The sequence below is a fragment of the Haliaeetus albicilla genome, chromosome 20 (assembly GCF_947461875.1).
Source record: "Haliaeetus albicilla chromosome 20, bHalAlb1.1, whole genome shotgun sequence".
In the NCBI taxonomy this organism is placed as follows: domain Eukaryota; kingdom Metazoa; phylum Chordata; class Aves; order Accipitriformes; family Accipitridae; genus Haliaeetus; species Haliaeetus albicilla.
The window spans coordinates 26,568,591-26,595,734 of NC_091502.1; the positions used below are offsets into that span (position 1 = coordinate 26,568,591).

Here is a 27,144-nt window from a genome sequence, read left to right on the forward strand (position 1 = left end):
GGCACATCCAGCTACGTGACTGGGAGAAATCTGCAGCGAAGCAGAAGAGGATGGATGAAACAACCTCTCCAGCAAGGCCTGGCCCTCTCAGCAGCTGGGGGAGCCTTGAAAAGAAGAAGAGCTCCCTGGGTTTCTTTAGCGCAGTACAGAAAAGGGGTGGTTTGGGTTTCTGCGGCTTTGCTTCTTTTTCTAAATGTCACAAAAAGGCAGGTTGTGCTCCTGCAAACAGGGATTCAGTTACCTGGCTGTGAAACGATTCATTAGTCAAAGAAAGGCATAGTGAGGACCAGCAGCTGGGAGCTGAAGCCGAGACACATTCAAATTGGAAAGAAGGTCCACGTTTTTAACAGAGAGGGTGCTCAGCCGCCAGAACAAGCTGCCAAGAGCAGCCCTATCTTTGTATCCAGGGAAAATCAAGAGCAGGAGCCTTTATGAGAAAGATGCTTTCATCGAAACAGGAGTGATCTGCTTCCATACAGCTGCAAGTCAGCGGAAATCTATAGGCTGCAATGTGCAGGAGACTGAATTACATGATTTAACAGTCCCTTTTGGCCTTAAAACGTATCCATCTATGACAGATGTTGGAGAAACTCCACAATGAAGAGATGGACTAGTTTTTCACTGAGACATGTAGGGCAATGATGGACATTGGGAGGGGAATTCCTGCAATACATTTAGCAGTGACTGCTGTACCCCAAACTTGGTCTGGGGCAATGCCCCCTCCTCAGCCACATTTTGTGGGTGGCCGAAAGATGACTCCCCATGAGGGTCAGAGGAAATTAAGGGGTGTAGCCCCCCTCCACGAGCACACAGTTTTTGAGGTCTTGGAACAAGGGGTCATCCTGAGCATGACCTGCTGTTAACTGCAGTGCCTGTCACAGCCTCCCCTGACAAATGCAGGACCAGCCAGTCCCCCTCCAGTCACAGCAGCCCCCTCTCAAGCATGGAATTTCCTCCAGGTTTTCAAAGTTCAGGGGAGCTGAAGCCCAGCTTTCCTGGAATGGGAGTGCCGGTATTAACCCAGCTCAGACTCCCACAGTGCTCCTTGCTCGAAGCACCCTGGAGTTATCAAACAAGTGTCATTGCCAGGGTGGCCCTGCCTGGGGCTTGCGAGGTGAGATCAAAGGGCAGTACAACATCCGTTCCACGTGAGCAGTTTTGTCGTGTCCAGGGAGCGCCACGAAAACACAGCTCAGAGCTGGGAGCCCACGTCCTTGCAAAGTGTGGAGGAGAGATCAAAGGTAGCACAGGTCCACTCTGCTTACTCCATATGCTGGAGGAAACAGCACAGCCCTGTGCGTGGCACAGAGCCCACCCAGGCTCTGCTTTCGGGCAAACCTTGTCATCTCACATTCCTTCTCTCACCACCATGCATCAGATCACAATGGGGATGAACCTCTGGGGTGTCAGGTGTGTCTTGCGAGCTCCAGGCACTTGGAAATGCAGGACAGGGCCTGGCAGGGTAGATCATGGAGCAGGAATCAAATGCATGAGTCTGGTCTGCAGCAGAGGAGACTTGCCACATCAATGAACGCAGATGAACTGGAGAGAGAAAGTCCATCATGAGCCCTGACAGCTCCAGCCAAAAGCAATTGGAGCAGCAATCAGTCAGCAGAGGTAGAAGTCCTGACCTGAAATCAAGCTGCCAGGCAGCTGCTGCCCAGGATAGACAGCTCTAAGATGGGGGCTCAGGGAAGTGGGCAGGAGTATCTGCCACGCAAGAAGGGGGAAACTGGGGCGAGGCAGGAGAGAAGAAAGTGGGGAAGAGCCTAGGAGAAATAAAGGTTTGTATAGGAGATGGCCTGGTGAAGAGGAGGAGGGCTGAAGAGACAGGATAGGGCAGTTTTCAACAGGATGGCTTTTCCTGAGCCAACTCCCAACTGCCAGGTTTGGGGGGCACAGGGCTACGCAGTGCCTATCTCTTCCCACCCCACTCTGCCAGGCAGACCCCCCTGCCCAGCTCCTCTCCCACTGGGAAACACATGCTGCAGATCGGGGAGGTCCCCATCAGTCCACCCTTCCTACAGTCCTCCCACTATAAAGGTTTTAGGGAATTGCCTCCAGAGTGGCTGGGATCAAAGCGCTAGCAGTAAGGCAGGATTCACGCTTCCCTCAGAGGGAGCAGCCTGCTGTGGAAAGAGGAGTTTGTCTTTGCTTCCCCCACAAACCAAAAGCACGCCTGCCATGGGGCCCAAACACCTCATTTCAAGGTCCGTGGCGGCCTGCCAGCATGGACACAGCCAACCCCGGACCATTACACAGCTGGTGACTACAGGCTAAGGTCCAGCCCGTCCTCTGCAACCGCAAAGAAAACCCCTCTGTAGCGCTTGTACCAGGTGGCAGCGCCAAACGACGCAGGTTTAGTGCCAAATCCCCTGGCCCTTGCTTCAGGCCTGCACACCCCGGCCGGCCCCAGGTGCCCTCACACCCCACAGGGCCTGTCTCCAGGCTGGAGCAGGGGCCTGCTGAACCCCCGCTGGGTTCCTGCCTCGATCCCACAGCCAGCACGGATAAAGTGCACTGACTGAGGGCTCATAAAAGCAGACCACCTGCCTGACCCCAGCCACCCTCCATCCCCCCTCTCCCCTCACAGCGTTCCCGCCCTCCGCTGACATGGCCGTCGCAAGGCGGGGCCGGGCAAGCCACACTCAACATGGCCGCCGCAACACGCTGAGGCGGGGCCGGACAGACGGCGCTCAGCACAACCGCCTCGCCCCGCTAGGTGCGAGTCCACCCAGGCCACACTCAACATGGCCGCCGAGCCGTGCCTCGATGGACGCGGCGGAAGGCCAATCAGTGTGCGAGGAGCGGGCGGGGGGCGGGGCCGCGGCTAGCAGGGTGCGTAGCGCTGGGGCGCAGGCTTGGGTGCGCCGCGCAGCCGCTGCCACGTCGCGGGGCTCCGTGGGGCGGCAGGAACAAAGTGTCCGCCATGTCGTGTCGCCGTCCGTCCCCCCCACAAGCATTGCCCACCCCTTCCTGCAGGAGACCGGAGTCCTGCGACCACTGGAGGCGGGGGGGAGAGGATGTCCAAAAATTGGGGCAACTCGGGAGGCACCCGTGGGCGGAACGCGGGGCGGAGAGCCGCGGGCCGCGGGGACGCTTAGCGGGGGAGCACCAAGGCGGGGGGGGGGGGGGCGCTTTAGAGCGACGGACGCGTCTCTGTCTGAGGCGTAGGGATGAACGCGGCCTTACCGAAGGTACCGGCGGGCTCTGGCCGGCTGTTGGGGACACCGGGCCCGGCCTCGGTTACCGGCGGAGGACGGGGCGGGGAGAGGAGGGACAGGCCTGGTTCTGGGACCGGGGACGGCAGGGTCAGGCCCGGCCCTTCTGAGGGGGAGACAGGCCCGACCCGGCCCTGGGACTAGATTGGGGGGGGGTTGTGTCTCTTGGGGGGACACAGGCCTGACCCTGAGTTAGTGCCCTGGGTCGCCTATCTTGGGCAGAGACCCCCACCCCTCCTGCAGCACCTAGGGATCACCCCAGAGACACAAGGTCCCCCCCCGCCATGTCACTGCCCTCGGGGAGCGGCAGATCCCTGGTCCTCCCTGTCCCTCTCGTCACTCTTTGGGGACATTGGTAATTATCCCCCCCCACCCCGGTTGGCATGATGCAGCTCCTGGCCTGCCAGGGTTGTGGTGACAGCAGAGCGCTTTGCTTCGCGCTGTCTTGGGGATGGATGAGCTGTGTTTCCCTTCGTCCGTGCGGAGCTGGAACAAGCACGAGGGTTGTTCGTGCGGCTGTTGTCGCCTGGAGGCGGTGGGACAGGTGCGAGGGATGAATATGGTCTGTAACCAAGGGGAGGAGGGTCGCCCACCCCCACTTGTTGGATCCTGAAGCAAAGTGAGGGGGTGCATGAGGAGGTTACCGCAGTCATCATCTTCCTCCTCCTTCATCCCTTTCCTCTGTGTTGCGGTGGTATTCTGGAAAGTGATAGTGGCTGGTGGCAGTGGAGGGTTATTGGTACATTCAGAGGGTCTTATGTGTTGTTTTGATGGGTGTGTTCTGGGAAGTGTGAGTGAAGACTCACTGAGTATCCACTATACTGTTTGTGTTTTGACCATTGTGGCTTGTTGCAGGTGCTGTGCTTGAGGAAGAGAGCATTGCTAAAGCAGGTGTTTGCGCTCAGCAGGTGAGTGGTCTGAAATCAAACCCAGTAAGTAATACACAGTATAAGGCATTAAAAATGCTCGGTCACTTCTGACTGTCAGAAAACATACATGACAAAAAAAGTACTTTTTGCTAAGGAAAATCTTTTTTGTGGAGGGAAGACTTTCAGCTGATGTCTGGGAGCTGAAAGGGCTGTAGGATGTGAAGGAGAGAAGATCTCTTTCCTAACGGGATCTATCTGTGTCTGAGGGACTTCGGGTGTGAGCCTTTGGTTAAGGAGATCAGCCAGATATGTTGTGTTTCCACAGGTGTGTGAAATCAGAGCTTTTAATTATCATCTTGTTTCCTACAGAGCAGCAACACCCAGAGAAAGCTGTCTGTGTGCTGCAGGTAAGGCCTCTTAGTAATCCAGTGCAAGGCAAAATTTCATTTACCCAAAATAAATATTACATATTTGAGCGTTTGTGTCTTGTTTTGTTTTTTGTTTTTTTTTAGCCAATTTTGGATTGGTTAAATAACCTGAGCAGGTGCTCTTCCACTTCCATACCTTTTTTTCTAACCTTTTCTTCTGTTTCCCTGTTCTTGGCTAAGCAGGTGGAACTAGACATGGCGTTATGCTGTGGAGTGACACCAGCCAGATGCTTTTCACTGCATCACTGCCTGAGAACTGACTTACACCCACTTTAACTTTTATTGAGCTGGTAGAGTCTGCTGTCACAGTTTAAAATAGAATTTGATTTTGATGCGGAGGCAAAGTATAACTGAATGGCTTAGATCCTTGGTGTTCAGTTTTTCTTTGCTGTTCTGAGCTTCGTTTATTAAAATGAGCGTTATTGAGGGTTTCATTTTACTCTGGAGAAGGAAGTATAAATAAAAGCTGATGCAGTTTTGGTTTGGCTTCCTAGCATATGAATATTTGAACAGGACTAGATTTAAAATTAAGTGGGGCTCAGATCCATCATAGTAGCATCACTGCTGTCGCATAAGAGGAGGCAGATGTAATATTTCATCAGTATCCTCACCATCCACTGGTGCTGACAAGTCTGTCTTTTTTTTTTTTGGTTTTGTTTGTCTAAGAATTCACCTGGGAAATGAGTCATTTTTAATCTCTTCCTTCCTTATTTAAACCATAACCAACTGTGAATTGTAACAGGCTTGCTATGGTGCACAGGCTGCCTGCATTGAGCAGAGATCGGCCGAAGCCTTACCCTGCCTTTGCCTTGTGTCAAAGAACCGAGGACAAATTCTTGTCCCTGGTGTGGATTTTGGGCTCTCAAAGCACCCATGTATGTTTTTTAAAAGAAGGGCTGTCTGCCATTCAGCTGGAAACATGTTTGCTCTGCTTTGATTTTAAGGTGATGCGCTTGTGAGTTGCCACAGACATTACAGATCCCGTCCTACACATGGTATTGGGAAGTTTAAATACCTGCTCCCGAAGGAGGTAGGCATAAGAACTCCCCTAATGTGCTTGCTTTCATCTGACCTGTCTTTTTACAGTCTGATTTAAATGTTGGTATTATTAATTCCATGGCTGATGAATCATATTAAAAAGGAATAATGTAGTGGTTTACTGCTACTTTTCTTGGTAGAGGGTGTTATGTCACATGAAGTATGCACTCACAACACTGCATAAATACTTTCTTTTGTCCGGTACATTCTTGTTTAAGTTAATGGGTAGTTTTGGGAGGGAGGAATCTCTTCCTGATGCTGAGTTTAACACCCCAACTTCAAATTATTGCAGAATATTGTGAGCAGGTCTTACTTGCATTTAAACTTTTTACTTTCCCTGAAATTTGGAAAGACAACAATTTTTGTGGAAGGAGGAAGCATCTAACTCATCTAGACAGCTGCCTTGAAGGCAGGAACTGAAATAAAAAGCAGTTTGTTTTCTACTCCTTGGTTTTTTGTGGAAGAAATTAATCATGGTATGCATGTATTTTCTGTGTGACTTCTGTGGTGCTGCCATCCAAGAACTGAACTGCTCAACTTGAGAACATCTGTTAAGATAATGTCATCCCAGTTTTGTAGTCGGGGAAAGTGAGCACAGATGGGCTGTGATATGTTCGACATAGTTCAGCAAACCTGTGTCAGAAGAGAGTACCCTAGCATGGTCTCCTGTGCAGGGGCAAGAGTTAATGTTTTTTTATTTCCAGCTTTGTTCAAAACAGATAGGCTTTCTATTTTTTTTTTTTTTTTTAAATACAGGCTCCAAAGAAGAGAAAGGATAAAGTACAGATGAAAGAGATAAATGTTGGAACCGAATATGAGTATGGAGATGTCAACATCCAGATGACTTCCTATGATATGTGTCTCGTGGAGCATTTTGCTCAGTATGTGCATAAACTCTGCAACCGACTCTCCATCAGAGTGAATGAAAGGTAGGAGGAACACAGCTCTGTGTTTGTCATCCCTTGCAGTCAGGTTGCGTTAGGCCGTGTGAGGCTCGTAGATGATGATACCTTGCAGAGAAGGGTGCAGTCTAATCTCTCTGATAGATTCCTACTTGTAAATCCAAATCTTCTGTCATCTGCCTGGTGTTCTCTTTTTGTGTGTCTGTATGCTTTATTTATACAAGGAAGTCTGAAATGGAGTTGTTCAGGCACTGACTGAACAGATATCAAGGGAAAAAATAGCTGTTACTTTTCATTCCGTTGAGAAAAAGGCTTAAGCCTGTGTGTGCTGACCCCAGGAACGTAGGCTTAAGTATTGCTGACTTTTGCTGCTGTTTTTTCTTTATAGTGTTTCATCCAGGCTCTGCACATATATTGTGCAGTAAGCAAATGATACTGATTATACAAACTAGAATGAGCTTGGGAAACCCCTGGAGATTGTGGGAGAGCTACCAACTGCTTTAGCTTATTATTAGTAGGGGATGCTTCAGTGGCACACTAGATCTCCAAAGCAGGTGTACCCCTGATAGCAGCATTGCTGGTTTTAATGAGTCTGAGGAATGTGATACAGCTTCTTGGTGCCTGCAGTGCACCCAAGGAGCTGTAGTCGCTGGGAGAAGCACTGCATTGCTGTAAGGAAGTAAAAACACTTCGCTGTGATTCTCTGAAATGTGTATCTTTAATTGTAACACTGAGTATAAACACTGGTTCCTGCTCATTACAATTAAACCTATCATTTTCGTTATGTTAATCTACTTTGATGAACTGTTAGCCATGGGTCTGAAATCCTTTGTCCATAGATCAGTCACTTGTAGTCTCATCAGCAGCGACGCACTGGAAAGCATTGGCAGAGAAATCCCACAGCCTGAGACTGTTGATAGCACTTTCAGTGTAAAGCATTATTACTCTGTAACGTACTTGTGCCCTCTGAGGTTGGACTGGGTGTGCAGAGTTCAGTATGTACAGAAAGAAATTTGCCCTTTATGAGCAAAAATTGTAGGGTAAAACATGGACAGTAGGATGTAGCCTGTTGTGATTGATGCTGTGCAAATGGAGATGGGGAGGCTGAGGTCTCTGGAGTAAAGCTAACCGGAGAGCAGAATCTGATCCAGTGCCTGATCATACTCCTGTTAAATTCAGAGGTGCAAGTAATGTCTTTTGAGCGGTGTGTTGCAGCAGTGGTTTTTAGCTCTGTTCCTAACGAACAGATTACAAAATAAGCCAGAACTGTTGCTTTAAAGCTCTCCTTTAGCTATAAAGAAGTTAGAAGTTCTCTTCTCAAGCTGGTGTTTGTAGCTGAAACAGTTTTTTGCTGGCAATACTGCTGCAAGCTTCTCCCTTATCTCTTTCCAGTAAAACACCCGGCTTCTGCCAGTGCTTGATTTGCAAGATACATTGTTTGCATAATTAATTTCTCATGAAAAGTTAATCTCCTTCCACGTTCTCTGCTGCTGGAGGTAGATTCATTCCTGTAAAGTAGTGCAAATCTATCCTCCCTGTCCTAAGCACTGACCTGTGGTTCCTGCAGCTACGCGATGCCCACCAAAACCAACGAAGTGCTGTTCTTGGAAGAGCGAGGTTCCAAAATGCAGCTGGATGCAGTCCTCACTACCCATCAGAGGGTTGTCCAGGTATGAGCTGGTGTTTGCTGATAGTGCTGCGGCTCTTGTGCAGCATCTCCTATCTCAGGCTCTCAAAACCCCTTAACAATTGGAGTTAACTCCCTTGAACAACTGAAAGGCATAAATTGAAGCGCAAAGAAGTCTAATTAGATTTTTTGCTAAAGGTTGCTCACAAAGTAGAAGCAGAGGAGGGGTTCCTGGATTCTGTATTTCAGCCAGAAGATTTATGATCTATTTTATGCAGAATACTTGATACAATGGGTAGAAAAGTCATATTTAAGGATGAATGATTGGACAAACTTGATGAAATATAAAAATACTATTAGTATCAGGGCCAGCATCAAAAGTGTACAGCTGATTGAGGTAAACAGGTATTTCTCCTAAGTGACTTTTTCCTATTTTACAGTGTCTTCCCTTGCTATATGCTAAACCTCTGCTGAATTACTTTTTAACCTAGAGGTAGACTTTTTCCACTGGAGAGAGCTGATGGGTGGCTAACGCTGGGGCTTGCAGGTTCACCGTGGCAGCCTTTGTATTAGGGTGTCACCTAAATTGAGGTCTTCGTGTGTGGTTAAGTCTCTTTATGTGCAGGAGAGCATACAGGCAGGGGCAGGAAGCGCAGCGTTCATAGAGAAGAGCCGAAACGAGAGCTTTGGGCTGTGCTGCATGCGAGAGGTGTGTGCACAAAGCAGGGAGTGCTTCTCTAATGAAGTGGTTGACTGCCACAGGCTCATACCGAAATGGACTCTCTTCCTGTGCCATTAATATAATGAGTCTGTTTTGTATGTGGTGTTCTGCTCCTGCAGCACTTTTATTTCTTCTCTCAGATCAGCGGTTTGAGTTCAACGTTTGCTCCGATACTCTTGGAAATTATTCAGAGTAATCAGCCTGAAGGGGTCCATCTGTTAGTGAAAGAGGTATGTTTAATTTTACCAATGCCTTTGCATTTAGGAAGCAATATGATGCGTGACATGAATTTGCTTTGAAAATACAGACCTGGTCCTGAGGCTACTGTCTAATCTAGACTTAGGGATACCCAGGATCTCCTAGACCCAGGCCCTCACTTGGTCTATCAAAACCCATTCTCTCTAATTCTTGATGAACATTTCATTTTCTATTTAGCCTTCTATAATTAGTGCCACAGAAGGTACCTTCCCAGCCAATCCCATAGATCTGTAGGAAATGGCAGGTTGCAAGTTGCTTTCCTTTGCTGCCGCAGATTCCCTGCGACTCGGAAGGGAACACTTTCCTTCAGCAGTGCTTCACTGCCTCTTATCTGGGAATCACCAGGAACTTCAAGGAGCAGTTGGTAGCAAAGCTGAGACTGGAAACCCAAATGCTGTGCCCTGTTTTGATGGAATTTACTCTGGGAGGGGTTCAGCTTGTTTCCTGCAGAAAGGCCCAACAGTTTTCTCAGCACTGAGGACTTCAGGACAGAACTCCAATCACTGGTGGACAAGGCATAAGGAGATATTTAAACTTCTGTCACTTTACATTCGGATAGAACAGTCCCAGGCCCTTTTTATTCAGGGACTAAAAGACTTCTGTGGCTGGAAAGGAAAGGCAGCACGCTAAATTCAAACATGAAAACACAGCTGGCTTCTTAAGTGGCCTTTGAAGAATGTTTAGTTATCTCCAGCTCTGCAAAACCAGAAGGAATACAGGAGGTCTCTTGAGTCCAGTAATCTTCTCTGCTTTGGTCACAGTCCGGTCTCTGCCTTAGGGCTGCCATGTCTTTTTTTTTTAATTTTGGCTGATGGCTTTGCGTCTGGAGGGAGAACTGTGACATTGTGCCATTTGCAAAGTCATTGCAATCTGATGCAGGAAGCCCAGGGGAGAGACCTGAGCTGGCTTGATATGACTGGCAGTGCAGAAGAGAGGTGAAAGCTTTGGGATGCTCCTGCAAAGGTCTGGAGAAAGTGGCAGGTCTCGTCAGGAAAGTAGATGCTACGATGATAGGCAGTGGCAGAGTTGGAGATGTCCAGTTGACTTCTTGAGCAGAGTGCCATTGCTCAGCCTTCCAAAAGCAGTTACCCAGGTGAGGAGGAGCCTACAAGGCTGAATTTCAGAGTAGTGCGTGCAGTGATCAAGCACGTCCATGACTGCTGTGCTTCCAGGTTGAGCTGCCTGCAAGAGCGTAGCCTGCAGTGACTTTCCACTTGTGCTTCCCACTCCCTGGATTCAGTGGACATTTAAGTCTTTTATTTTGCTGCTCTTAAGTGATTCTCTTTGGGAGAGGGTTTGAATTCCTCTTGATTTCAAAAAGTACTCAAGAGGTGATTCTGACTTGCTTGAGGGTTTTTTTTTTCCTCCCTCCACAGCACACAGAAGCTGACTTCAAGAGCCGATTAAAGTCTCGACCAGAACTTGAAGAGCTGCTAGCGCAGATGAACTGAAGTGAGGAAGAATGCTCCATCCATTTCAGAGCTGCCCCTGGGAAAGCAAGCCTTCTCCCCCATGGCCGTTTGAGCCTCCAGAAGGCAACTTCATGAGCAGTGTACCAATAATTTAGTGAATTGGAAGAAATTTCCACTGTTGTCAAGCAGCTTGTCTTAATAAAGACAAATACATGTGTTTATATGTGACTGATTAGTACTCTGAGAGAAGGGGGGGTCACAATGAAATGTGGGTTACTTTTCTCAGCTCTTCCTCTTTTTTTTTCTTTTTTCCTGCATGTTTTGGGTTTGGGTTTCTACAAGTTTCAGTCTGCAGAAATCTCTGCAAGTTAATAATGCTGCACTGCAACTCTCCCAGAAGCTGTTGATGTGGAAGTGACTGTCCTGCTCCTTTCTTCAGCTGAAGGCTGGAGCAATGTGTTCTTCTCGTAAGAGCTGCTTAAATCAGAGCTTCACCAACATGAATGGAGCCTCAGAGCCCTGGGAGGGGTGGGGATGATCGTCCCCGAGTAGCTGAACAACCACTGCTTAACAGAAAAAAGCCTCAGAGGGCAGAGGCAGGAAGGTTGGAGCTGTGTCAGGCAGTGTGTGCAAAATTTCTCCTTAATTTCTGATTTGCCTTTCAAGCCATAAAGGATAAACTTTCCCCTGGATCCCTGAAGTCAATCTACTTTTTACAACAGCCCTTTGGAAAGGGAGAAATTACTTGTGCCTTGGAAGGACAACTCGCAGAAGCGCAAAGCTGTTTGGAGAATTTCCCAGGATGGTGCCAGATGCTTTTCCCGGGACTGCCGCTTTTCCTGAGTGATGTGGGACCGAATTAGACACTATTGCCGTCCTGCAAAACCCAGAGCCTGTGGGAGCTCTGGCTTTTGGGTGCACCTACGGGTGCTGGGTTGAACAGGTCGTGGCACCTGGGTTTTTGCTCCAATCCTCGTTCTTTCAATTCTGAGACAGGGTGCGTGCAGCTGTTTTTGCTTAGGCTGGAGCTAAGATACACCTGATCATGCCATCCTGTTAGGAAGTATGTTATAATGAAATTTGAGCCCTGCTTTGATGGAAGCTAAGAGAAGGTTCTGTTCCTGCCCCAAAAATGGTTGATTTGTTGGGGTTTTTTCCCCCTTCCCAAGCACCAGCTCTTTAAAAGAGGGAAAATAACCATTAACACTCCCCCCCTAAACTGGGGCTGCTCAGGTGTTGCTGGATATTCACTTGTGGTCCTGTGCCAGCTGTGATTTTTGGCTGGCAGTACGAAAACCCAGCCCTTCGGCAGCCCCAGCACCCACCTTCCCAGGAAGTTGCCCCTGGCAAAAGCCACAGGTGCCCTTCCCTTTCCAGCCTACAAAAAGTGATTTTATTTTCATTTTCATAGCTTATTCCCTAGGAGGTGGTGTTCAGATGAGCATCCCACTCCATAAAAGCCCCTTTTTCCCCCATTCCTAATGCTCCTGGGGCTTCCCAGGAGATAAATTCCCCCCCAAAGTCCTCTCCTGTGGGACATGAGGATATCACTGCTGGGAAAAGCTGTGGGATGGCACAGGGAAGGACAGGGAGTGGAAATCTGCAGCAGGGCGGTCACAGAGCTGAGACCCAGCCTGAATGCTCCCAGTTTGGGATATTTTGGGCTAGAAATCCCCATCTCACCCCACAACCATCCCCTCCAAGCTCCCAGTTAGCCCCGGTGGCGCAGAGACAAATGCTTCACCCAGGACAACAAATGCCACCGGATTTAATTTCCCAACAACATACCGTGGATTTACCCGGCACGTCCACCCGCTTGAATAAAAAATAACACCAAAAAAGGGTCAAATGGTGCAGCTACCCCATTCCTGGGGTGCCGAGTATGGGCTGGCTGGTGGTGCCAGGAGCAGGGTTCCCCGGTGATTTCAGTCCCCGGTGGGTGAAGGATGGGCTTGGCGTGAGCCGCGTGCTCGGCGCGGTTCCTCGGCACGCTGCCGCCGAGCCATGCACTCGCCGAAAGCCCGGACCTGGGTCTGGCAATGCCGCCAGTCCTGCCGTGCCGCCATGCACTCCTGCAGCTCCCGGTGCTGCGCCGCGCAGCCTGTCCGTGAGATCATGGTGTCCAGCGGGTCCTCGGCCTCCTCATCCTCATCTTCCTCCAATGACGGACGGTTCCTGGCGTGTCCTGGCCTCGCCATTGCTGAGCCGGGCTGGAGAGAGGTGGCAGGCGTCAAGGCGCTGCCTTCCTCTCGACAGCCCTGCGTGGGTCACTGCCCCCTTTTTTGGGGGCACCCCCCAGGGTGATCCAGCACTCCCAAACCTCCATGGGTGCTCAGCACCCCCTGCACCCCCTTCCCACCACCCCTATTGGTGCCCAGCACCCTCCATGCACCCATGGGTGCTCCCAGATGCTCCATGCACCCCCAGAAGGATTTCAGCAACCCCCCCCATGCAGCCCCCACACCTCCATGGGTACTCAGCACCCCCCATACATGCTTCCATGGGTGCCCAGCACCCCCCAAGCACCTTACCCCCACCCATGGGTGCTCAGCACCCCCTAAACATCCTTCCGTGAGTGTCCAGCACCCCCCAAGCGCCTTACCCCCACCCATGGGTGCTCAGCATCTCTCTTATACATCTCACCAGCCCCCTCCCTGCCCTCCCAATGCCGTACCCAGCCCCCCCCGCCCCCGTACCAGTCCAGCAGCGCAGCGCGGTCCCTTTAAGGCTGGCGTCGGGGTAGACGCTACCGGGGCGGGGCGTAGCGGTGGGAGCGTTCGCTCATTGGAGGACGCCTTCCCCTTTCCGCTCTCGCTTCGCGGGGGTTGACGGGAAGGAAGGAGGCGGAAGAGGTTGTGGGCGCCTCGGCAAGATGGCGGCGACGCTGCGGATCCAGAGCGACTGGAGCCAAGCGCTGAGGTGGGCATGGTCCTCTCGGTCCTCTTCCCCTAGTCCCGGTCCCCTTCTCCGCACTCACCGCCGCTCTTTCTCTCCGCAGGAGGGACGAGGGAGAGGCCTGGCTGAGCTGCCGGAGCCCTGGTGAGTGCTGAGGGGCCTGAGGAGACCTCGGAGGGAGGCGGGCTGAGGGGGTGTCTGGGGGGCTTGAGGGAGCCCTGTGCGTTAGGAGGGGGTGAGGGCGGTTGGGGATGCACTGTGGTTTGGGGCGGGGGGGTGAGGGTGGTTAGGGGATGCCGTGTGGTTTGGGAGGTTGGGGAGGGCAGTTGGGGGGTTGCCCTGTGGGTTAGGAGGGGTTGAGGGCAGTTGGGGGGTTGCCCTGTGGGTTAGGAGGGGTTGAGGGCAGTTGGGGGGTTGCCCTGTGAGTTAGGAGGGGTTGAGGGCAGTTGGGGGGTTGCCCTGTGGGTTAGGAGGGGTTGAGGGCAGTTGGGGGGTTGCCCTGTGGATTAGGGGAAGGTGAGCTGAAGGGGGGGTCTGGGGTCTGAGAGGTGGTCGAGCTGATGGCTGCTCTCCCCGCAGGGAAGCCGACCCTGTACGGCAGCCTGACCCGCCGCGGGCTCAGCACTGAGGGCGTCCCTGACATCGCTGCTTCCGAGGGCTTCGTGGTTGGGACAGTCACCAAGGTGCCAGGGCTGGGGTGGAGCAGGGGTCAGTAACTGCCTTCCATGTGCAAAAGGGCGATACTTTTACAACAGTCAAAACAGCAGCCTAAAGCTGTTGCCCAGGCCCTTGCATGGTCCTGTCCAGCTGTCCTAGGCCTCCCGCCTCTGCAGTGTCCTGGATTTGGTCTGTAGCATTCCATAGTCGTGCTGGAGCTGTGTGTCATGGCTGGCCAGGACGTAGTGGCCATCTCTTGCCACCCGGGGCCTGGATCTTGAGGAGGCGTAAGGAGACGAGCCCAATGCTGCACCTTCCATCAGTCTTCAGGCTGTGAGAGACCACAGCTGGGTCCAGATCGTAGTTCTACCTTGGCAGCCTCTGTGTTTCAGTAGGCGTAAGAACACTTCTAATTCTTTTCCCCTCTCTTTCCTCCTCTAGAAAAGCATTCTCATTTCTTGTCCTCACGAAAATGTGTCTACCAAGTTCCTGGCCCCATACACAACTTTTTGTAGAATTCATCAGAAAAGTGTAAGTAACCTTGTGAAGTGAATGAGAAATAACTAGAAGCAACCATGAACTTTCACATGTCTCTGACCATCACGTGCTTGTTCTGAGGGGTGGTCTGCAGCATGACTTTGTGTGTGAACTAGGTAATGAAATATATCAGACTGTAAGAACTTGGGAAACTTGATGATGGTTATGTTTAGCCCCCAAACATAATCTTTAAAATTCTTTAGACTGTTTTCTTTCAGGTGATGTAATTTCTGCTCACTTCAGGCCCATGATAGATCCTCCTGTAAAGGAATAAGATATGTGAATTAGTGTGTTGAAAACCAAGATAAAAATAAGAGGTTCCAGGTACTGATCTCTTCATCTCTGACTGGTTCAAATCTATCCCTAGTTTATAGCAGCTGTTTGCTCCTATGTAATGAAGTTGTCTGTATTTGATATTTGCTGTATGAATTTCTGTGTGTAGGGGTGGGAATTGAATATTGCATAAACTCACCTTGACCTGTTGAGAATTCAGACCCCAGAAAGGCCCAGCTTTTATTTAAAAAATAAATAAATTGCATGAACTTCTCACTTATTTAAAAGCAGTCCTACTTGTTTTGCTGAAAAATCTTTCTTATTGCACCCCCATCAATCTGCGGGTGCAACAAGTAACAGCTTGTCACTAAACTGTGATACAGAAAGGCTGACTCTGACCTGAAATTTCATTTCTTCACTCAAGAGAAGCACATAACTTGGCTTTGCTGGAAAGTAGTCTGTGTTTTTGCTGAACACTTAACCCTACGTGGAAATGATCCAAGAAACTACCGAGTGTGTAGCCTGCAGGTACAGCCGGCTGCCCTAAAGGGAGTCCCCTGAAGGCTTCTGGAGATGTTTTAGTGCACTTGTCTCATGATTTATTAAGTAAATGGTTGTGATAAACCCAGCTGAAAATGCTGAAAAGTTAGTCTCTGTTAATGAAGCTCAAAAGTGGTATAAATCAAGGTGCGTTTTGACATCAAGGCAATTCTGCATCTCTACAGCTGTTTTAAGAGGAAGTGGGGGCTCTGCTGAGAGACAGAGCTTGGCAGTAAGGCAGCTCTGGAGACAGAGGTGAATCACTTCTCTGAGCTTTGTGCTACTTAAGAGTCCCCAGCTGCCCTTTTGTGTGATAAATGGAATCAACATTCAAAGCACAGCAAAATGGAAATGCAGGCGTAAGTGTTTAGTCTGCTGTCAAATGGGTGTGATGGGTTACAGCTGCACTGCAGATATCTCCTCTGGAAAGCAGCTGAAGCAATATCTATTAATATGTAGATGAGTTTAAAGCTGGTGTGGACTAAGCTCCAGTTATCCTTTTACCTGCTGCCTCTTGTTCTGGGCACTCGTGCTTGGCCTTGCCTGTTTATGTATCCCTCCTGAAAATTTGAGGATATGTCAAACATCAGTGAGGCTTTTCATTCCTCCTTGAATGACCTTCACAGGCTTTTTTTTTTTTAACTAGGGAGCAAATTACCACAGATTGGTTTGTTATATAAAATGCCACACAAGTTAGAGTCATAGAATCATTTAGGTTGCAAAAGACCTTTAAGATCAAGTCCAACCATAAACCTAACACTGCCAAGCCCACCACTAAACCATGTCCCTAAGTGCCACATCTACATGTCTTAAATATGTCCAGGGATGGTGACTCAACCACTTCCCTGGGCTGTCTGTTCCAAGGCTTGATAACCCTTTTGGTCAAGAAATTTTTCCCTAATACCCAACCTAAACTTCCCTGGCACAACTTGAGGCTGTTTCCTCTTGTCCTATCACTTGTTACTTGGGAGAAGAGACCAACCCCCACCTCACTACAACCTCCTTTCAGGCAGTTGTAGAGAGCGATAAGGTCTCCCCTCAGCCTTTTTTTCTCCAGGGCTAAACAACCCCAGCTCCCTCAGCCGCTCCCCATAAGACTTGTGCTCCAGACCCTTCACCAGCTTCATTGCCCTTCTCTGGACACGCTCCAGCACCTCAAAGTCTTTCTTGTAGTGAGGGGCCCAAAACCGAACCCAGTATTCGAGGTGTGACCTCGTTAATGCTGAGTACATGTTACCAATGTATTTCTCATGTTACAGATATGTAAGTAAATGTACTTAATGGCTGTTGTAATGGCTAAACCATTACCTTGTGCTCTTATTTAAATCTTCTAATTCCTGTTTCCATTCCCGATTGTTTTTTTCAACTGGAGGTTGAGTATTGATCCTGCACCCTATTAAAATTAGCTGTGATTTGAGCTGTCAGAGCTTTTCAGGAGAGGAGTTTGGTCTGACCCTTGCTTGGACAGGAGAACTTGTGACTGAAATGTGGCATATCATGTCCCCACAAGCTCTGGCTGATGCACATGCAGCAATAGGATACCATAGGATGTCCTGCTTAACATCGGGAAACAGCTGGAGATTGATGCAGGTCTGTTATGCATTTGGTCTGCCCAAGGCCATCATCCTTAAATCTCGGGCCTCTAGCTGTCATCTTTTTTGGCAAAGTCTCTCAATCTACTCATATCTTTGGGTTTGCCTGTGAACATGGTAGTAAATCTGACTGTCTCTTCAGGCTGGCTGCTAGCTAAGGCTGAGCATGTGCAAGAGGGTCAACAGAGCCCAGTCCTGTTTGAGAATAGATAATTGTTCAGAAAAGCATTTAATCTGAAGCCTGGCATAAAGATGAGCAGCCTCATCCCTTACATACCTGACCAGGTGGTTGCAACCTGCAAGCGCACTGTCGGACTGTGCAAGTTAAGACCAGAAACCTGTGCTTTGTTGTGCTGGTGAGGGGGTTGGAATGGCGATGGAACTGTAATCTGCATTTCTTGTGGTGGATCTGCATTTCTCACTTCTGGCAGTGGATTTTACCACTGTAGTATTTTCTTCTAATCCATGGAGTGCAAATGCAATTACTAGGAAGCTTTCGGAGGTAATACAGCATGACTCCAGTATCCACATCTTGCAAGACAAAGCAGCTATTCCACTACATAGTTGTGATAGTTTTATTGTTTTTTGCAGGATGCAACACTAGTGTTAACCTTTGTTCTAATAAAATCTATATTGTTTTTTCAGCCTGTTTAGTGTTGCTGCAATCTGTATTGGAAATACCTCTGTCACTTGGGAGATGTAATTGTTTCACTGAAGGCTAGAATACCTGTTATCTTAAATTATTTTAGAATAGAATAGAATATTTCAGGGACCTGCAATGATCATCTAGTCCAGCTGCATTTATCCACAACTAAAATGCATCTGCCTTTCTCAAAAGGCAGCAATAATGTCTGGCATCATGGGAAAGGCTACCCTTTTGCAAGAACATAAGATCAACATCTGCTCTCTTCAGAAGTATTCAGCTTTCCCAGTGTTTATGCAAAGCAGGCAGTTGTTAATACCTTAGTGTGATAGACTGTGAGGAGTTAGCCTGCCTGCATAAGGAACTAGTTTTGAGTCAGTGTTTCAGAAAATTTGCCATTGGCTTCATAAATATCTCAAACAATGTCTTGTGGGCTTGTGAGTCAGGGCGCTCTCAAGCTGGCCAGTTATCTTGAGCTGGTGTGGAACAGCTTGGCTCAATTTCTTACCTGTGTACAGGAGTTGCTAGAAAAATCCAGATTTCTGCTTCACCTGGGGTAAACCTGAAATACAGCTGCTGTCTCTGCAGGCTTCTGACTCAGCATTTCTTTTTCTCCCTGCTTGGCAGATCTCTGTAGAGTCACAGGCAGAGAATAACAATTTCTCTGTCAAATTTGGTGGCAATTACAAGAAATCTAGGGTGCTTTGTGCCAGGTTCCAGTCACCCAACTTGTCTGAGCCCTGGCTGCAGGTCAGCCCAGATCAGCAGTTCACTCTTGAAGGAGGAATGCAGCAATCTGTGTAAACAGATAAACTGAGGAGGATTTCTTTTTGTGCTGCCCTTGTCCTCTAGATAAACCCTGCTGTTCAGGATCTGCTTGTTTTTTGATTTCTTAAGGGCTTAATTAATATCTCATAAAACATATCAAGAGGGTGAGGTGAGAAAGCCTGTGAAGTCCTTGCTTTAATGTTAGGATATTATCAGGCTGAAAATGTTTAGCTAGGACTTTGGAAGCTCTTTTGGGTGTTTTAAATGAGTCCAGCAGTGTGTCTTGGGGAGATAATAGTGCTGAATGATGTACTTGGCAGATGTCCCCCAGTACAGAGTTAGGGTCTTGAGCAGAAATACCTATATACAGGGTCATTCATATAAAGCTAATGTTTGGTGGTTTTACCCTCCTGCAGATTACCTGTCTTGATATTTCCAGTGGTGGAGGGCTTGGCGTGTCTACCAGCACAGATGGGACCATGAAGATCTGGCAGGCTGCGAATGGAGAAATAAGAGTAAGACCGTCTAAGCTTTGACATTGTGTGTTGTCTGTGACATTACTGAAGTCATTCGGCCGTGACTTTGGTCAGGCTATCCACACACTTTTTATTGAAAAGCTAATCGAAATTTGACATCTTGGTGGTTTTAAGTCAAAACTGTTGGAAAACATGACTTCTCCCAAGGGAAATGATGCTCAGCAATCCAGAGAGGAGTCCCAGGGTGAAAATGAGAATGGGTACTTAGGAATGACAGCTAGAGTGCCGAAGGTAACTGACAGCTAGAGTGCAGAAGGTAACTGACAGCTCCTAACCTGCGTGGTACAAGCACTGAATTTCTTCTGCAGTAGAGAAGAGGTGAGGAAGAAAAGACTCCTGCCTGTGATGGATTAACCACATCATGGCTATCTGCCTTACCAGTTAAGGTGTTTCTTGTGGAGCTTGACCTGTCCGCTGCTTGTTTGGCAGAGGATAAAGACATTTAACCTGTGATTAGAAACAAATGTAGTATCCTTTGCTATGTAATTAGCTACTCAGATGGTAGAGGGAAGGTGCAAAGCGTACCTGCTACCTCTTTGACTGCCTCAAATTCAGATGAGTCTGTTCCAGGAACACAAACCCAAAGGATTTGAACTTAATCCTCTGCCCACGTGGGAACGCCAGGTTTTCCAGTGTCATAGCTCAAAAATTGCTCGGCATAAGGTTGATAACAATGGAACTAGCACATAGTTCTTTGTTTTTCCAGAGACTATTGGAAGGCCATGTGTATGATGTGAATTGTTGCAGGTTTTTCCCATCGGGCCTCGTGGTTCTGAGTGGGGGAATGGATGCCCAGCTAAAGATCTGGTCAGCAGAAGATGCCAGCTGCGTAGTAACATTTAAAGGTCACAAAGGAGGTACAGAGTACTTAGCCTTTAAAATGCTTGATCTGCCGTGTGTATAATTGCCTTGCATCCGAGGACTAACGTTCAGTCGCCAGCCTACTGCCCTTTGTGCTCTGCATTTGTATTAGATGTCCAGAGTATCTTTTTCAAGCTCCCAGAACTTGAATAAAAAGATCAGTAGTTGTTGTATTAGACAGATGAAACTGTTTCACCCACCAGCCTGTGTTTTCCTCATTAATTAAAGTAAAAGGAGGGAGGATGCAGTCCATTAGTCTGTCGCGAGTGGCAGAGGTCAAGGCAGAGGGCATTCTGCTCCTCCAGGGCAGTCTCAGCTCTCCAGAGCTCTGACCTGCATTCAGTAAGTAGCCTTGCTGCCTGCACTGAGAATGCCTCTTGCTTGCACCCAGATCATCCTGCTTACATTCAGTTGCTCCACAGCCTCTTCCTTTTTTTTTTTTTCTTTTTTTTTTCTTGCCCAGAAAAGCATATAGCAGTTTATTATGGTCCTGCAGAACTCAGGCAGGCAGTTACCTGCCTCGAGGACATGTGCTGTTGAAAGTGAGTAAAGCAGAACAAGAGGAGCTGCAAAGATAATTAAGAGATTTAAGAGATTATTTCTTAAGAAGGGCTGGAATAAGCATGTCCACCCTTGTACCGAGGGCAGATGTTCAGCTCTGCCCCTGCTGATGGTCGTGCTGCTGAAAATGAGAGCAAATTCTTCACCCTCCTTGTGTCCTCATGCAGAGGATGCACTGGCTACCTTACATGGTTGAGTTTAGTGCTGTTCCTTGCATTCAGGGTCTACGCTACAAACTCCTCCAGTTGATGCTGTCTTAGTCCTAAAGAAGAACTGCAAGGGAAGGCAAATGAGCTACCCAGAAAGGCTCCTGAGAGCTGTGATCAAAGCAAGTTTCTGGACAGAGCCTCTGTTAATCTCTGGAAAGAAGATTTGGTTTCCAGGACCCCTCGTTCAGAAGCAGTGTGGATTTATATGTAATGCTTAAGCAGGCTTCCATTTTACTCCTGTTTACACCTGACCCACAGCACAGTGGCTGGTGCTGCTGTCTTGTCATGGTGATTACTTCCTAAGGGATGCCGACTTGAATGCTTGGGTGATCATGAGCAAATCCAAGTGAATTGTGGATGTGGCATCAGATGCCCAAAATCCTACTCCTAATTATCTCCTCCCTGAGAAACTAACTGCTCTATACAGGTTGTTTTCCCTGTCTCACGAGATGCTAGGCTTTATTGAAAAGGTTAATTAATAAGCCATGTGGCTGGCTGCCCAAAACTTGATTAACTTGAAAACTTGTCTTGTGCTGAACCTGCCATTGTTCTCATATGATCTATTTGTGTGGATTCAAAATACTTTGCTGCAAATGTCCTGTAAACAAAATGCGGCAGGCAGCGTAACAGAGCTTTGGTCAGAATGAAGTTGGCTGGCTGGCTCCTGATGACTCTGAAGTTGACTTTGTTTGCTGCTTATAACTCCAGCCCAAACTGCTGCAGTTGATTTGCTTGGCTTGTCCTGTCATTTAAACTTGTCATGTTTAATGGCTGCTTCTGTAGGGAAAGTGTCAATTAAATCTTCTAACCATCTGACTGTTCCCTTCCAAAAAAACACTGCGTCATTTTTCAGATCTAGACTCAACAGCCCGCAGTGAAGTGAAGTATTTAGGGGATATTAGCACCTGCAAAGACTGCTCTTTTGATGTTGCTGTAGCTGCATAATGTGGATGCTGCTTGCCCCACACAACTTTTGGGATTATCCAGAGCTGGACTTGGCAACGTTTTAAGAGTGCTGGGCCAGACTGTTTTCTGCCCAAGTTAGAGGTTAGTTCTGGAGGTAGAAATTCAGCAGCAGCTGCAGTATTGGCTCAGTTCGAGGTGAGGTGTTGCCGATCATTTTATTGGTAATATCTTGCCTCTGTGTTGGGCATGTGATTTGCTGGGAGCTGCTGCCTCCCATGTACATCTTTCTAGATGCAGTGGCTCCCTGCCCCACGTCGCACACCACGCAATTTGGCTGTGTGTGACTGGTGGCACTCTGGGGACAGTGGCTTGGGGCTTGTAGTTGAGTTCACCTTGGGAAATGAGATGCTTTGTCTGTCTGCCTTCCATGCTGTCTGTCTGAGCATGGTCTTTGCTTTGATGCAGGTATTTTGGACACTGCCATTGTGGATCGGGGAAGAAATGTCCTTTCCTGCTCTAGAGATGGCACTGCCCGCCTCTGGGACTGTGGAAAATCCGCCTGTCTGGGTGTCATTGCTGACTGTGGCTCTCCTGTCAACGGCATTGCTGTGGGCACTGCTGACAACTCACTGAACCTGGGCACGCCTGAAAAAGCTCCTAGTAAGGGTTTTTCTCTTAAAATTCAACCTTTGTTTCCCTTCCCCAAACTGCTTAGGTTTGTCACCAATAATCCTGAGTGCTTGACACGCTGCTGTGTGCCCTTGTACCAACTAGGGAAGGGAACTAGGGTTGCCAAAATAGAGCACTCCAGTCCTGCAGAGGAATTGAGCCTTATCAAGCAGTTTGAGTGATTAACAGGAGTCTCTTTGATTACTGTCCTGCCTTGCTGCATCTGGTGTCTTAGGGTATGGAGGAATGGTGTTACAGGTTCAACAGGGGTGATCCAAACTGTCAGGTTTTGGTACCATCAAGACTTGTTGTATAGCCACTGCTGCAGTTAACTATTGTCCTTTTGTCAGGTGAACGTGAGATTGGGACAGAAGGGAAAATCCTGCTGCTGGCTCGAGAAGACAAGAAGCTTCAAGGAGTGGGACTGCAGAGCAGGCAGCCGGTAAGGAGTCTGAGACTCTCAGAATTACCTGCCTGGGAGAGTGCTCTGAGATGCTGCTATAAAATCAGCTCCGGGGCCCCAGTCCCTTTGTTTCTATTGCTGCTGCAGCAGCTCCTCAGTTTGTACACTGCTGTTCATGTGGCTGTGCGGAGCACTGGGGTGAGGAATTGAGCCAGGTTAAACCTAGATAGTTTATCTATCTAATTATTCAGTGTTATTCCAGCTCCATTCCCCAGTGAGGTTCACCATGTGGCACAGAAGGGGACAGAACCAGGCTGGAGGCAGGGGAGGGCTCATCTGCCTGCCTTTGGTCTTATGCTGCAGTGTTGTCCCCTGTATGTATTCCCTGGAGGAGAGACTAAAACCTGGTACAATAAAGGGATGCTTTCTCTCCTTCCTGCTGGCCAGATTTTTACATGGGGGTTTGAGGAGGAAGAATTGCTCACGATTTAACCTGGGTATGGAGGATATGGTATTTAAATTTGAACAGTGGCCAGTAGATGTCATTGTGAGTGCAGGAACTGCAGGCTGTCTCATCCAGCCAAGGTGTAAAGTTGCTGTTTATTCTGGCAGGTGTTTTAAGCAGTGTGTGAAGGGGACCTTAGGTCGTCACCAGTCCATCTCCTTCCTCTTGGCAAAGGGAGATGGAGTTGGTAGATCTAGGGTATTGAAGATCTTATCAGGCACTCCTGGTGATGTAGCAGATTAAACTGCTTGTGGTGTTTGTGGAGAGTAAAATTTGGGTGGAACAGATAAGCTCACCAAGGCCTGTCAGTGAGATGGCAAAGGCTCACCTGGGAGAAAACTCACAGCCTCTGTAACAGTGACTGCAGCTCTGGGAGGAAGGAGTGGTCTTTGCCAACCTGCCATGCAGATCTGGTCTCGCTGCTCCATGGGTGTCTGAAGATTAGTCTGAGCTCAGTATTGGTTCACCTGTCACAGTGACACATCCTTTATCCAAAGGAGACTCAGGAGCATTCACTGATTGCAGTGTCTCTGCTGACTTGGCAAAACTGATCCTGGAGCACTGTTCCCTTCTGTGTTTTGGAGCAGAGCTGAGGGGTTATTAACCTCTGGGTTTGCCAGTTTGTGCCGTGACTCGTGGAAGTGATGTACTGACTTCTAAATAAATTATTGCTTCCTTCTCCTGGGTGTCCTGTGTCCTCATCCATGAGTGTCTGACACTTGAATTTGTTCCTGTATTCCCAGGTGTTCCTCTTCGTTGGATCTGATGCGTTCAACTGCTGCACATTCCTCTCAAGTACCTATATCCTAGCAGGGACTCAGGATGGGAACATATATCAGCTGGATGTGAGAAACACAAAGTGAGTGTGTGCTTGGGGCTGCAAATATTTAAATGACAGCTAGTTTTTTGCCTGGGAAAGAGAGCCAGATCGAGGGTGCTGGCAGACAGTGCCCCTTCTGAAGGGTGGATACAGCCCAAGCCATGGCACCGTGAGCTCTTGAGCCTCTTGCAGCCATTTCTTTCTCTTGGGGAGCACTGGGGAGGATACTTTTGCTTGGGTTGGTGATCTGATGGGATGTTCTTTGGGAGGTGCCTTCTAAAAGACTATAGGCTCTGTGTGGCCTCCTTTAGTTACTGAAAAGCTTTTCAGTCTTGATCTGTGACCAGGGGTGGTCTTGGCATAGCCTGACCTCTCAGATTATTGCTTTTTTTAATATATATATAAAAATTATGTTCATATATTGTGTACTGTGCATATTATGTTATATATGAATATTTGTGCGATTATATATAATCTATGTACATAAAGAAGTTTTCTGCTAAATCTGTCTACAAGCATAACAGCAGTATTCCTCCCACCAAAAGCACAGGCCCTTCCTCTCCTTCACCAATAAGACCTAAGTGTCTTTGTAAGGTCTTATGCTTTACCCTGATCCTCATTCCAGCATAGGACTGGAACTGAGCTGTCGCTGAGGGCAGGAGCTGCTCTAAGTTGGTTTTTATTGGTGTCAAAGGCGAGCTTCGAGCAGGGAGGCATCCAGATGGTGCTTTTGGGTCGGGGCTGGAGAGGCTGGCACCAACATCTGAAGAGTCTTTCATGCTGGATGAGCTCCAAGCTTTTGTCTGTGCCTTGGTAAAGATAATTCCTGTCTATGATCCATGGAGGCATGCTGATGTTCACCTGCTAGCTACTCCCATTTCCATCCTTTGGCAACATCCGCAGGAAAACCAGTGCTGACTTCCATCTGCTTCTAGGGGACAGAGACTCTTTGCTAACCACTGATCAAGTCCCCATGTCCTGTACATTCTCCTCATGTATCTTTTAACCACGAGCTCACACTCTTTCAGTGTTTGCACATTGGAATGGACTCTTGACTATAGACCGTAATACTCATCCCTTGTTTGTGCTCCTTTTTCTAGCGCTCCAATCCAGGTCATCCATAGATCAGGAGCGCCAGTGCTTTCACTGCTCCCGTACCGAGATGGATTTATTGCCAGCCAAGGTAACTCAAGTCCTGTATTGTGTGAGTAGGAGTTGTATAATCGAATTGAGGAGTTTTCTGCTCTTTGGGTATTGCTGTCTTAGATAGAAGCACTGGCTGGCTGGGCAGAGTGTCCATGGCAAAAAGGGGATGTAGTAGGAGCTATATTATATGGTTGCTTTTTGCCTTCTGATTTTTTTTTCCCCCCGTGTTCCTCCAAAATAGGGCCTCTAAGTTGCCTCTCAATGATTAAAGCCTTTTCCCATCTCTCTGACATCCTCACAGCACTTCTCCCTCTTCCTGGGGACTCTGTCTGCTGTGATCAGGTGTTTCTGATGGGCCTGTTAGTGCTGTTTGCAATAAAGAGTGTGGCTTATTTCACTAATTGGCCACCGTTCTTTCCTTGCTTCGTATCTGTTCTGCTCATGTAGGTGATGGAACCTGCTTTATCATTCAGCAAGACCTCGATTATGTCCTCGATCTCACAGAAGCTGACTGCGACCCTGTGTACAAGGTAAGGAATACTGTGTATCGCCCAAGATAAAGGGTGCAGGGAAAGGTGATGCCAGGTAGCAGGCAGCTGCCTTTATCTCAGGATTTGGCAGCCTGTACAACGGGTTCCTTCACACAGTTGACTTTTAAGCTTATTTTTTTTTCTAGCTGAATAATCTTAATATTTTGCGTAAACAAATCCTCTGTGGTATACTCTGGCGTTATCTCCATCATGCAGGAGCAAAACTGAAGCAGTGGAGTAGCTTGGTGGTTGGAGTAGCTCTGGCAGAACTGTGTTTCTGTAAAAAGCGTGAATTAATTGTGCTCGGAGGATCATTGGGGTAAAAGCAGCAGCCGACTGCGCAGTGCTGCCCATCTTCTCTTGTCCCCTCATGACTTGAGACCAGAAAATGGGTCTTGCTGTTATGTTTCCAGATGCCTCGCTGTGCTTGTGCAGATTGGGGAGGGTGACCTGGGTTCCCTGGGCTTTCAACCTGGTGGCACTGGTGCAAATCAGCTCTTTTTTTTAACCCGTTCCAGCTCTGCACTCCAGTTCCCCCTCTCCTAGCCAACACGCACCCTCAAGGGTAACACTCAGCCTCACATGGAGGCTGAGATTTGACCTGCACAACTCATTGGCGTGTGCAAAACACAAGAAAACTGTGAAAAAAAGTAATTTTCTGTTTCGAATTTAACAGAAGAACCCTTGTGTGAGCACTTACCTGCTCCCTATGCTCCTGGTAAAACCTAGAACTGTTCTTGGAAACCTGCTAATGCTGTTTCAGGGGACACTCACCTCCTCTTCCCTCTGTAAAAGCCCAAAAGGAAAGCTGATCTGAGAATTTTACTTTTAACTGTCACTTGGGAAATACTATGCTTAAATACTACTTCCCCCCCCACCCCGGCTCTTTTTCAGGTGGCTTCTTGGGAGAAGCAAATTTACACATGCTGCAGAGACGGGATAGTGAGGAGATACCAACTTTCCGAACTTTAAGTGTTCAGATTGGCCAGATAGTGGAGAGATGTGTCCAAATAGCTCTTCCACGCTTATTTTCCTGTACAGTGTGTTTGAGATGTGTATATAGAAGTTTTTGAGGCTATTGTGATGACCAGGCTCTATACAGAGGTTTTTGGTGACAGGTAATATTTCTTACTACAACACAACTTTGATCATTTTTTTAATTCTGAGAGCGTCTTTGAGGTGTTAGAGAGGATCTTGTGTTGCAATAATTTTTTTTCACCGCTGAAAAACTGCTGTTTCTAAGGGGGGGGGCGGGGGGCGATGCAGGCAACTGTATCACGGTATGGACTGAAATAAAGCTACTGCTTTGATAACCCGCGTGTGGAAAAGAAATTTTCCAAGAAAACGTCTTTTTTTTAAAAAAGAGAGGGGGGGGAGAGAGAGAGATAAAAGAGAGAAGAGAGGAAAAAAGAGAGGAGCAGGAGAGAGGGGAGAAACCAGAAGAGAGAGAGGAGAGTGAGAAAAGAGCGGGAAAGGAGAGAGAAAAGAGAAAAAAGGAGAGAGAAACGGGAGAGAGAAAAGGAGGAAGGGGGAAAAAAGGAGGAAGGGGGAAAAAAAGGAGGAAGGGGGGGAAGTTAAGGGGAAAAAAAGAGGGGGGAGAAGAAGAGAGGCCTGGGG

General features: G+C 48.3%; 3 protein-coding genes across 5 annotated transcripts; 2 read left to right on the plus strand and 1 right to left on the minus strand.

Annotated features, from left to right (window-relative positions):
• The first annotated feature begins 3,040 nt into the window (after nt 1–3,040).
• On the plus strand, nt 3,041–10,697 carry MRPL48 (mitochondrial ribosomal protein L48). Of its 2 annotated transcripts, none has more exons than XM_069808668.1 (8): nt 3,041–3,197; nt 4,077–4,129; nt 4,460–4,497; nt 5,463–5,548; nt 6,313–6,485; nt 8,026–8,128; nt 8,947–9,036; nt 10,441–10,697. In XM_069808668.1, the coding sequence occupies exons 1-8, from the start codon at nt 3,177–3,179 to the stop codon at nt 10,513–10,515; spliced, it is 639 nt and encodes a 212-aa protein (XP_069664769.1). In that variant the 5' UTR covers nt 3,041–3,176; the 3' UTR covers nt 10,516–10,697. The 2 variants fall into 2 exon arrangements, with proteins under 2 accessions (XP_069664769.1, XP_009924038.1); XM_009925736.2 differs by lacking the exon at nt 3,041–3,197 and adding an exon at nt 3,649–3,960.
• Nucleotides 10,698–12,215: 1,518 nt separating this feature from the next.
• Nucleotides 12,216–13,235, minus strand: COA4 (cytochrome c oxidase assembly factor 4 homolog). Of its 2 annotated transcripts, none has more exons than XM_069808670.1 (2): nt 13,173–13,235; nt 12,216–12,686 (listed from the first exon to the last, which is right to left on the minus strand). In XM_069808670.1, exon 2 carries the CDS (start codon nt 12,672–12,674, stop codon nt 12,402–12,404), a length of 273 nt encoding a protein of 90 aa, XP_069664771.1. In that variant the 5' UTR covers nt 12,675–12,686; nt 13,173–13,235; the 3' UTR covers nt 12,216–12,401. The 2 variants fall into 2 exon arrangements, with proteins under 2 accessions (XP_069664771.1, XP_069664770.1); XM_069808669.1 differs by lacking the exon at nt 13,173–13,235 and adding an exon at nt 13,079–13,156.
• A 50-nt stretch (nt 13,236–13,285) lies between these two features.
• On the plus strand, nt 13,286–26,840 carry PAAF1 (proteasomal ATPase associated factor 1). The gene is made up of 12 exons (XM_069808672.1): nt 13,286–13,395; nt 13,475–13,515; nt 13,951–14,054; nt 14,470–14,559; nt 18,798–18,896; nt 19,624–19,774; nt 21,920–22,114; nt 22,474–22,565; nt 23,775–23,890; nt 24,952–25,034; nt 25,445–25,527; nt 26,422–26,840. The coding sequence occupies exons 1-12, from the start codon at nt 13,349–13,351 to the stop codon at nt 26,497–26,499; spliced, it is 1,179 nt and encodes a 392-aa protein (XP_069664773.1). The 5' UTR covers nt 13,286–13,348; the 3' UTR covers nt 26,500–26,840.
• The last annotated feature ends 304 nt before the right edge of the window (nt 26,841–27,144 follow it).